This window comes from Motacilla alba, chromosome 4 (assembly GCF_015832195.1).
Source record: "Motacilla alba alba isolate MOTALB_02 chromosome 4, Motacilla_alba_V1.0_pri, whole genome shotgun sequence".
NCBI lineage: Eukaryota > Metazoa > Chordata > Aves > Passeriformes > Motacillidae > Motacilla > Motacilla alba.
The window spans coordinates 29291437-29303845 of record NC_052019.1 but is presented as its reverse complement, the minus strand read 5'-3'; the positions used below and the strand labels follow the sequence as shown (position 1 = coordinate 29303845).

General features: G+C 35.0%; 1 protein-coding gene across 11 annotated transcripts in view; it reads right to left on the bottom strand.

Moving 5' to 3' along the window:
- Nucleotides 1-2423: 2423 nt before the first annotated feature.
- Nucleotides 2424-12409, bottom strand: part of SLC7A2 (solute carrier family 7 member 2) — a 53919-nt gene continuing 43933 nt past the window's right edge. For all 11 annotated transcript variants that reach the window (XM_038135515.1, XM_038135514.1, XM_038135512.1 and 8 more), the window contains 5 exons: nucleotides 9677-9779; nucleotides 8282-8481; nucleotides 7827-7993; nucleotides 7151-7259; nucleotides 2424-6584 (listed from right to left, as the gene is read on the bottom strand). In XM_038135515.1, the coding sequence (XP_037991443.1) occupies nucleotides 6406-6584; nucleotides 7151-7259; nucleotides 7827-7993; nucleotides 8282-8481; nucleotides 9677-9779 (758 nt within the window). In that variant the 3' untranslated portion in view covers nucleotides 2424-6405. The remainder of the gene's footprint in view (nucleotides 6585-7150; nucleotides 7260-7826; nucleotides 7994-8281; nucleotides 8482-9676; nucleotides 9780-12409) is intronic.

The window sequence follows — 12409 nt, the reverse complement described above, 5'->3', positions numbered from 1 at the left end:
GACCACAGCTCCTGGGCCACAGCAGATGTGAGAGCAGAGTATTTACAGATTACTTAAAGGAAGCCTAGGCTTCATCTACATCCACACAGAAAAAGTTAGAAGGTCCATGCATAATGTTCCCCCACCCTGATAAACATGCACATGCAGTTTGGAGACTTGCTTGCCTGATCCTGCTCTGAGACTTCACCCTGGGGCACCTGGTTAGCATAAAGAAGCCAGTAGGGCCCAGGAGTGGAGTAGGATGATGAAATTTCATGATCTCTTTTTCATTCTCTTATCAGTGTATCATAAGCATGTCATCCATTACCTGCAACAAATTATGAAAGAGTATGTTTGTTGCTACAGTGTTTCCCCCTTGAAACAATTAGCATACCAAGCATTATATCTGAAAAGGTTATCAGTCTTTGTTTTAAGGTAAATGAATCTCAGAGAGCACTCAGAACAGTTCTGTAGTATAAACTGCAAATTTGCAGTGGAAATATTCACAACTCCTGCTTATCAAGAAGAGTGGGCTTTTTTTCCCCTGTCATCTGCAAAACTACTGGTTGTAATCCTCATGTGCCTTCCTAGGTGAAATTTCCCTTTTGCTTTCACACACAGGGTAGGTCAATGATCTTACGGTGTCTGAGCTTCAAGTATTAGTGTATTGTGGAAAATATGGTAATAGCACATGGAAATAACACTCTGACTGGATTAATTTTAAAACATATTTAAACTGACACATTTTCCTATAAAAATGTGTACAATGAAGAAAGTTGTATTATGGATTTTACATGTCTTACTTTACAAAGGGTATGCATGAATTTTCATTTATAGCCATCAGAAAAAGTAATGTAAACCTTCATGTGAGGACCCCAGTCCTGCACATGAGTAAGCTGATAGATTAAATACATCTTTTCAAGTAATATTTTAAGTGTGATGAGAGGCTTGCCCAATGACTTGTCTTTATTTAAATCAGTGGCCCTATTCCACTGCTTCATGGGACCAAGATTTTCAAGACCAGTCTTAGTACATCTGTATGTACAGTAAGGTGATTATTAATAATTTGAATACTATTATGTAAGTCCCTGTAAAGAATATACCTCTGAAAAAAATACTGTCATAACTACTTTTAAGTCTGTGAACAAAGAGGACTACTCAAATGTCTCTGAAAACAGTGCCAGATGATAATCTTGCTCTGTCAGTAGGGTTCTGTGCCCAGACTATTGTCATCCATTGCTTAGATACATGATTTTATTCTCTTGCTATACTCACAGTCCTATTTAAAATGGAGGAAGGTTTTGGGGTTGGTTTGTTTGGGGTCTTTTTGGGTTTTGGAGGGGTTTTTTTTGTAGGAGTGGGATGGGGGGGTTGTTGTTAGTGTTGTGGTTAGTTGGTTTGGTTTGGGGTTTTTTCACAAAGAGGGAACAAGGAAACAACAATGAGTTTATTCATCCAACTCTGTGGTTGGGTGAATAACAAGACAAGGCTTGGTGCTTTAGAAAGTTGAAAATGAAGCTGAGGGCCACTCACCCCCTCTGGAAACCAAACCTAACATCATCTCTACCTCTGGTTTGGCAGTGCTACACAAAATGACCCAATCAAAGGCTGTTATTCTCTCTTCCCTCTATACAGTGCATACAATGTTATCATGGTGGTTATTTTAAATGTACTATGATTTGTGTAATGCCATATGATTTGTCTAATGACATTAGATATCTGGCATACTCGTGATGTCAAGTTACTATATTATTTTAGTGTTAACTAAAACTATAGTAGTGGTTAAAGTTACAGCTGCTGTATGAAGGACATACAAGTGATATTCAACTTTATTTAAAAATATGGAACAAATGCACTATTGTTATCTCACAAAGCATGTTTTACAGTAAATGAGGAGCAGTGTAATTTCCATTAAGATTTGGAACTAAGGTAACTAAAAATGTCACTGGTAACAATTCTGTTGTAAAGTGGGGGAAAAAGCACCATATTCTTAAATACAAGCAATTTTACATTCATAAAAATTCAAGACTTTTCATTCTGGTAGAGCACTTCAAAGAAATACAGATTTGTAGTTAAAATTGCATCATAATCATCCTATCTACACTTTGAATGCTCAGCAGCATACGATACAGAAATAATGACAAAAATGTACATAAAAACAAAAAGAAAATATGGACATGAATGCTAATGTTTTTTAAAATTATTCACACATAATTGTTTTTAAAGATATGTAACACATATTTCATGCTTTACTTTCTGGTACTGCAAAAGAAAAAAGGTCTCCTAAATATTCAAATCCTCATATTCTGTCTCCAAGTAAACTTGGTGAAGCTGGAGTTGACCTCGTACCAGGCTCATGAAAACATAGAAGAACAACAGAATTTGTCCAACTGACAATAAAATATATATATATATATATATATATACACATACAGTTCTTTGTAATGCATGTCTGCAGGTCTATGCACAGAAATCCTTTAACTCAGCTCATGTAAAGAGTTTGATTTCTAAGATCAAACGGAAAAATAGATCAGCACTGGGTAAAGGCATCATATTTAGCTTTGAAAAGGTCCAACTATTAAAAATGCAGAGGTCCTCAAAACATACCAGAAAGAAATACTAAAGGTACAGGAAATTAAAAACAAATACAAAGATCCTATACTATATGAAATACCACCTGCTCTTTCTGTAAAATTTATATTTGCTTAACACTGAGTAACCTCAGTGCCTTCAGGGAACAGACTGCTATTCATACAGACTTCCCAGCGTGTCTTCTTCCAGGAAGAATTAGGGCCTAAGAGCATTAAAAGGTGCTTTCATTTTCTCTTTATGCACTCAATTGAGACACACCAGACTTCTTGTGAATTAAATTCCTACTGTAAAAAGTGTGTCTCAGTGTCAAAGGCCTCCTATCCAATTGCACAGTCCCACACAGGTTTTCTGCACTGTCACCCCCTCAGGACGCTTATGGCACATTGATATTGACACTTATTAAACATTCTATGAAAACACTGTACCTTATATTTCTTAAATATATCTTCTTTTTTCATAAATTTTAAGGGAAAGGTGACTAGACTTGTAAATTTCTCATGTAATAAAATACAGAATATATATTTAAGCTTTACCAAGCTTTGCCTCTAAATTCATTGTATCATTCAAAGTTTCTGGATGACACAAGTAAATTCCTGCTTAAGTAACTCTGTATCACTTCGATTAACATTTATTGCTGCTAGTTCTCCAACAGCAGGTAATAAAAATGGCTTTAACACTTGGCAACATAAGCATATTATGACAGATTTCAGGAATCTGACCGGCAGGAAAAAGCATACTATTATTAACAGAATAGTTTTATCCATGATAAGAGACAATGAAATCTAAGTGACCTCATAAAAATCCCATTGCAGAATGAGGACTGGAACACCACAGGAAGACCACTTCAGTTAACATGAATTATTCAGAAATGTTTTATAACTCCTATACATCAGAACAAAAAGATTTATTTGTTCTTTGTTAAATATGCTTTGGCTTAGTTTCTTAAAGTCAGCTAGGGAAGAATATTTTATCTAATGGCATATCCTCAATGTACCAAAAAAAACTAAAAAAAAAAAAAAAAACCCAAAAAAACCCAAAAAAAAAAACCAAGAAAAAAAACCAAGAAAAACTTAGAAGAACTTTTTTTTCTACAAAGGAAATAAAAATCCAGTAAGCTACCTTCAAAAGTAGATATTTTGTATTAATATGTACCATTATTACTTGCACAGAACAATTTACAATACCAACAACTGTGTTAAAAAATAACAATTATTTGATTCCAATGGACTTGTGCTTTCAGCTGATCTTTCAGCAAGTGCAGAGATACAGCAAATGTGAGAAAAGGATCAGGATTTCTTGCGTCCATTGCTTCTGTGTAGGGACTACCATGGCATGTCCTTTGATTCTGCAGAGTCCTGCTAAAGCATCTGGAATTTTAAGACTGCATATACAAATGCACATCAAATTTACCATGAATATCTTATTTCTGGCTTATCTGTTTTCACTCAGCCACCGACTCATAATGACTATACAAACATATAAATAAGCTTTGCGCAGCTGAAGCAACTAAGAGTACCCAATGCCTTTCCTTTCATTTCATTTTATATCTCATTAGTTTATGTAGATAGCTCTGGTGCTGCAGCTCCTCCCATCTGGCTTAGCAACATTTGTACAGGCACATCCTATTATTTAAAAATAATTAATATTGCTAACAAGTGGGGAGAAATATTCATTCAAATGAAAGGGGAATTTGTCAATACAAAAAGTGCTGACACATCCATCAGGTAAATAAGCTAGAAAATTTACTTCCTTTAGTTCTCTCCAGAGGCCTTAGCTAGCACTTGCTTTAGTCAGAAGCTAATTGTATTGGCAGTATCCCTTGAAAGGAAAAGTCCAGTGCAATACAGAAATTATTTTAACCAGTACATCAAATTCACTGTGGGCTAATTTCAGACATGCAAATGCATGGACAGGTGTGCACACATACATTTTCTAGGATGGCCTTGGGAGAGAATGGAGTCTTCCTCGCACAGCACAGAACAGCAGCAGTTTGTGCCTCGGGAGCCTGGCTGGCCTGCTCTGGCATCAACAACCATAGCAAAAAGTAAGTCTGTGCTTCCCACATGCTGAGATGTGGAAGGAATTTTAAGAGTTGTGTTTCACTGTAGGCTCATACAGACATCACGCAAAATTTTCACATGGGTGCGGCTGACTTGCTCCCACAGCACTGGCTTTTTCTGAAGCTGAGGATTTAAGATTACTGGGAAAGAAGTAATTTTAAGATTAAAAAGAGCAACTTATTGCTCTGAAAAAGGAGAGAGACAGAAGTAGCCTAACTAGTTTGGTTTCTTTCTTTCTTTCATAAAATTCCAGCTCTTATAAAAAGGTGCTCTTCACTGTCAACCAACATAACTCTCATGGCATCCAAAGTTCTTATACCTAACAATGGAGATTAATACCAACGGTTAATACCAGCAACAAATTGCAATTCTCCATGACAAAGTCCAAGACAGTTCTTACTCTAGGCAAAGGCTTTTTGTAAATATATTCTTGCAAGATGACTTCATATTGTGGAATCCTTCATGGGACCTGAACCTACTCCTTGCTAAGAAAAAGTTTTAAAATATATGGGTGCCTTTGACAGACAACATGATTTATGTTGAAAGAAGAACATTTTCTGGTTTTACCAGCATTAAAAACAATTGTTTACCCAGCACTGCCATACCAGTTTGGTTCTCTACATAAATTAGCATTTAGACATCATACCCACATGAATGAATTTGTGGATGTAGGCTTGGCTCACAAAAAAGTGGTATGCTAACATACATTTTAAGACTTAATGAAGCAATGAAATACTGTTTTGATACGTTTTTGTTTTTTTTTTCAAAATCCAGACCTCTCTTTTTTTAGCCTCCCCTACCATCTGAAAAGAAAGCTGGGATTTTGTTAATTAATTTTTTTGTAGGAGAAACAATGTGTAACACTAATCTCAGCAAGATCAATTCTGTAACATGCATAAAGGAAAAAATATGGGGGAGAAAATGAGTAGTAAGGAGGAAAACTGGATGACTGCTGGAGGTAAGTACCAAATTATTTAGTCAGATGAAATTCTGGCCCTTCTGAAGTCAAAAGCACAAATTTTGCTAAATCACATCTGATTGCCACAGTCAATACTGTAACCAATAGATTATTTCCCAGATGATCTTGCAGAAAACAAAAGAGCTTCTCTCATGAGAAGCATCCTTCAAAGAAAAGGCATGCATTTAAGTAGAAATCTTGAATGCTATTTAGAGGGACTAAAAACCTCTTGAATATCTTCACTGCTTGAGTTCTCCATGACTACGGATTAATAAAGATAAGCAATTACTTTTTTTTACATAAATAAATGCTCCTCTAATTTATACAAAGTATCTAATCCATTCAATTACCATTAATTTTCCAAATACTTTCCAAGCCTGTATGAATGAAATTTATCTCCCATGAGTTACTTCAACAGAAAGAAGAGGATTTAGATTGTTACCAAAACATGTAATAAAGATAAGGAAATGGTATGAAAGGCACTTCTGTTCACAGTGGACTGCCAAATACTCAGAACTTCTTGCAGACAGTTCTAAACTCTTCATATCTGATGATTGCCAGTGATTTTGGATGACTCTTCAAACAATGTCTCCAAATTTTTGCTTGCCAAAAGGTACTTTTTAAAAAAATTTAAATATTAATCTCCATGCTGTCAGTTCTGAAATTATGAAGTTGGATTAGCAGCTTGTCCAAAATATCAGTTAGGCCTTGCAGCAAACACTTTCAAGAGGAACATGTTGGCAGAAAGCTTCTGAAATTTCAGTCTGCAAGTAAAATGCCAATTGAAGGTTTAAAAGATGTGTGTGTTTGCAGAGTTTAACATTCACTTGTCCTTTCATGTGGAAGAAATTGATCCCTTTCATTTGCATTTTCAGGGTCATCCACTGGGTTCTTTTCTTGCATCCCACTATTTTCTGAACAAGAATCATCATCTCCATCACCACGATGACCTTCAACACTGTGTCTGATACCATAAGCAAAGTAAATGAGGAAGCCTTCCAAAAGGAAAAAAAAAAACAGTTCATAGGGTTTTCAGGAAAGTAGTGCATTAAAAAGTAGATATTTTTCTCTGGCTGAATAGATTTTTGCTAAAGAACTTTCTTCTTCAGACATCTGAATCAGAGCTCATGCTTCAGGTGTTCCCTGTTTCTACAGGAAATTCAAGTGCATCATTTTTGCATAATTAAATGCTCTAATAAGTTATGGAAAGTATTATCTCTAATTCATGTCTAGATGGAATTAATACCATTTTCTAGATCTAAAAGAGGACAGACTGATATACTGGGAAGAAACCTGATACAAGCAGGTTTCTACATAATTTTGGCTATACTTACTAGGAAAAAAAAATCATGGCTTATTGGAATTCTTCCTATTACCTAAAACCTATATTTGTAATTTGACTTCTTCTGAAGCATGCTCTTCCTTTTTATCAGAAATATTAGCTGATTTTTATTAAATCACAGAGATTTTTTTTTTCAAATATTTGAAGGAAAAGAATGTTCTAAGATGGGAATCACGAGTTCTAGTGTATGAAGTGACTGAAGTGAACAGAAATACATACCAAGTAACATCCAGAAGCTAAATCTCATCCAAGTCTCTCCACTTAATTGTACCATCAAGTAAATATTTACCAGTATACTGAATGATGGCAAAAATGGCAATAGTGGAACCTAAAAGGAAATATTTAATATGTTTCTATTAAACATAGTTTTTTTTTGCATGTTACACTTTAGGTATGTAACACAAACTAAAGTGTAATCACTAATAAAGAATTGAGGTTTTTTGGTGTTGTAGGAAAATTTTCATAGGGTTTAACCAACAGTTTCTATAGATCTTAAACTTTTAAATACCTTATGTTTAATACATATTCTCTAAGGCTATAAAAAAACTTTCCAGTTTGTGTGGGATATATACTAATGAATTCCTGTATTTCCAGCTGAAAAATAAAATATCTATCTTTCTTATTTTGAAATGCTCCCCCACCTCCACCAGATTCCCTGACCTTCATCACTATACTTCATTATTTCCATTAAATAATGATCTTAGAACATAAGTGAAAGTGCAAAATGAAAGGATTTATACTCTGTATTAACTCCAAAGGATTGCAGATTACATGGACAAGTGATTGTACACTCATCAGTTTCTGACTTGTTTTCCAGCTTTAAGTTCTCTCTCCCACTCATTAGAACCCATCCAAAGCTGTCATCAGAGAATAACATAGAGAATAAGTTATTCACCATAAAGGCTACTTTCTGCTGGTTCTGAGGCTGCCTTTGGATGAGGAGAATGGTAACTATGAAGGATATCACCAATAAAGCAAGAAGGCCAATACTCCAGGGCTCCAAGTTAGCAATGAAATGAATCCCATATGTAATGAGGACACTGAAGCCACAAATCAAGCAAGCTGTATGAAAAACAAAATTACAGAAACAGGTCGCTTAATCTCTGCGTTGAAGAGGAAGTGACTTTCAAGAAGAGTGATAGCAAGCTTCAACATGAACTGTTGTTATGAATATGTTTAATTAAATGAAAATGACTACAGATTAGATTGATTCATGAAGGATAAAAGTACAGAATGACACACGTATCACTGAAAGAAGGCATGTTACCAGTGGATTTTTAGTTCTGTTTTTAATAAAATACCACTATAAATTTTTAATGCATACATGAGTTTGGACAGCCAAATACTTACCTAAGAGACCCACTAAGAAGTTAACTATAGTTGCAGTCTGCTCAGTGGGTGAACTGGATGGATTAATCAAGGCCTGAAATCGGAAGTGATTTTCTTCTATCATGTTTATCTGTGACTCACTTACTGCAGATTCTCTTTCAGCTGCAGCCAAAGCTGCTTTTTCTGGAGAGTATTTTGGTTCCTCATAGGTGGGTTGGTACCTATGCATAAAACAGAGTAATAACCATAAAGCACTCATCTAGATTTGAAGCAATATGAATCTAGGAATGTACTGAAGTACTAAATTATTTTCAGTAGACCATTAGAATTTCCCAGGTTATAACTGTATTGCAACAGCATTACTAGTCATTGTCATATATAAAAATACTATGGCAACTCACTTTTTGGATTGGTTTGTTTGGAGATTGGTTTTTTTGGCAGTTCTTTAAGCCACCTGAATTCATCAATAGCTCAGATAAATGACCAGTCCCGTACAGAAAGAAAGGACAGGGTCTGGTAGTCAACAGCAAGGAAAGAGTAAGGGATCTTGTTTCTGACTTGCTTCCCATACTCTAAGAGGCTTCTAACTGGCATTAACCAAAAATTGACATCTGCTTTGTTAGCTTTTAAATGTATTTTTAAAAATACTTATGGTAACTGAGTTCTTTTTAAATAGAATAGGCTTCTCTTTTAAAGTGTAAATTGTAAATTATTATTGTAACAATGAATTTGAGCTGAATTTAAGCTGTTATACTTTTCAAAGTTAATTACTTAGCCTTAAGTAATAAAGGCTGACTTTTTAAAATCAGAAGAGCAATACATAATGAAGTGATCTGTAGCTAGGAATATATAATTCCATAGCTTTAAAAACATGACTGAAAACAGTTATTACTGAGACTGTAATCACACATAATTACACTCTCTTCTAGGGCCACCACATCTTAAAACTCTTGTCTGGTCTTATATTTCTGACAGGATAATACAAAGCAACTATTAGAACTTGTTCATCGTGTGAACCACCTGGAACATCAAGCCCTTTCACACAGAGTCCCCAAAATGCAATATGTCTGATGTACAGCATAGATTGTATTCATATACAAGTATCATTCGCTGAATTCTGTACTCAAGCTTATACTTAGTACCTTTGGGACTAATGCTTGGACCAATACTTCTGGAAAATATAAGTTGTCTCGATTTCACCAGAAGCTTTAACCTAACTCACTGCTATACTTATGTAACAATATACCATTGTTTACTTAGAAGAGTCACTGCTTATTAGAAACCATTTATATGCTTACAGCTACTGGCTATCTAACAAAAAACATGTCTTGTAATATATGATTTCTGTTTATTTACTGACCAACCCAAAAAAACCCCAAAACCCACAGTAGAATACAAAGGATGTTTTGAGCTCACCTAAGAATGAGGACACAGGTTGCCACAAGTGAATAAGCAAGAAGTGTGCCAATAGACATCATGTCCACTAAAGCCTTTAGGTCAAAGAGAAATGCCATTACAGCTAAAAAAGAAAAGAAATGGAAAAAAATTCCAGGAGACTGACATAGAATTGTAGCATCATCCACACTGGGAAAGAAATTTAAGATCATCAAGTCTAACTATAAGTGCCAAGATTTTAATATTAAAAATATATTAAGCTAAAATTTTAAAATCTGTCTGCACCGTAACTTATTGTTTTAGTGACAGAAATATGAGTGAGATCATGATAATCCTGAAAACCACGTATTTTAAGCTACTGGTATCATTCCAAACCTAATTCCCTACAGTTGGGAATCTCATTCATATAGATAGGCACTGATGAGTCCTACAGTCATGCTGCATAATCAAATATGCTTATATTGGACTTATTCAGATATAAGTATTTGCATACATATTGTTGAATTTGGGCCACATTAAAAAAACATTTTTACACAATGAAGTTCAGGTCCTGCAGCAGAATCTCACCAAAGCTAAAAGGATGGATCCCACTGCCAAACTGAGGAAAAGACTGTGATGTAAGATTTCTGCTGAGCTGGGAAAGAGCTCTGTGTGAAGAGGACTTTCAGGAGTTGTCTCAAATAAAATAGTTTTGTGTGGTTTTTTAAATGGTTATCTTGCTAAAAATAGTTTTCAATTCCCCTTCAGGAAAGACCAGTAACATCTCTCAAGAATTAATATTCTTATGATCACTGAACTCAGAGGCAGAAACTTCCATGGCTGTGGAAGTAATTATAGAAATCTTGTGTTTATAATAGCTAATGCCATATTCATTTGTAGATTCTGGAATATCTTTTTTTGTCTATGCTGTTTGCACACAGAAGCACATTCTTTATAAAGGAGTTAGAAGAAGCTTTCAGTAAATGAAAGGCTAATTCCAACTGATTTGAAATACATACGCGTACTTTAAGAGCCTCTTAAAGGATTTGTATTTTATTAATATTTGAGATGCAGATTTTTTGAATCATCAGTAATCTTAACATCAAAAGAAACTATTAGATATAGTCTTTATACACTGTGTGCATATGCATACCCAAATTATTCCATATTTAAAATATTTGTATTTAATATTTATGGTATACATTTGTTAATGTATTTGTAGACAGCTGCATAAGTGCACAAACACGTGTACACATACTCCCCTGGTATTAGATCATAAAGGAGGAAGCAAAATGTGGTTTTCTGAAAACAAGACTGCTGAATTACAGAACTTTTATATAATCTGGGAGTCTCTTTTTCCAATTAAGAAAGACCATCCTGTTTTCTTCAGTGAGAGTGGATGTTCCTAAATCCAAAAAGCAATTTGCAGTGTAGATTTTCTGCTTTTCATGGTCTAAAGAGCAAAGTTGAGGAAGAACAGAAACTACTAAAACCTCATGAACAGTAGCTATATTTAATTTTTAATCCCAGCTTTGAAAGGCTACTCTCTAGCCTGGATGTTCTTTAACTTTAGAAACAAAGTGAAAAATGCCTGCAAGTTTCTTCATAGTAATTCTTCTATACTAAGAGAAAAAAAGGCAGAGTAATTCTTTTCCACCTCTCTTAGTTCTACTCCAAGAGACAACAGTAGGTCCATTAATGGTGAAACTGGACTGACACCAAAACATTTTGCCATGTGCAGAGGTCTGCCATGGTGATTACCCCCTGTGAAAAGGTCAGTCACATAATAATATGGGACAGTTGCCTCAGCTGTAGTCTTGACTTGATAACTTTAATTAGGCACCTCATCTCCTTATCATTTCTTACAGCTGTAAAACTATCCATGCTACAAATGCACAGAAAAGTCAGATAATATAAGCAGTCACATACATCCATAACTATTCTGTCAAAACAATTTATGACCACAAATTACCGAATATGGATTAAAAAAAATTAGAAGAAGAAATGCTGCTCCAGCAGAAGATGAAGCTGTTTTTCTGGTGAGCTGTTGATGCACCAAATTCCTAAAGCTTGTCTAGAAGCAGTCCAATGTCAGCTGCTGCCTGCAGGCAGGCCTGTGTAACTATACCAATTACTTTACCAGCTGGGTGATACACTATTCTTTCTTCTCATCATTACTGTGATTTCATATAAAGATCTTGATTTCATCCCACAAAAGTGCACTTCCAAATTCTTATAGGAGAGTACATCAATAAGATAAATTCAAATAAAATAACAGTTGAAATAATAAAAGTAATGCTATGCAATCTATTTGTACTCTGACCAAAGAAAAGGGAACTCATAATTATGTGTCATGTGGGAACTATCTCGTCAACGACTGTGCCTTTCTGCATTATTGTCAAGGACACAGTTTGAGCAGTTCCAGTCTTGTGGCATCTGAGGATGACCCTGACTACAAATAAAAATATTTTCATCTCATTCCTGAACCTCTTATTTGACATAAATTTTAGCCAAAGTTGTAAAAGTTCTAAGGCATGTATTTGATATTTGAATTACTTGACAAACTCATTTCTTTTCCTTTGAGCTAAATACTTCTAAAGCTTCCAGTTTTCCTGGGTGATTAGACGTCCCACCAAAATGATGATGAAATTTGGGCACAGCTATATGTACCTCGACAAGAAGTATGAACCTAAGTGAAAGAGTTGAATGTTAAGAATTTACCTTAGGAGCTGTCAACGGCTCCCAAAATACTGTTTTGGTAAAATAAATGTAGGC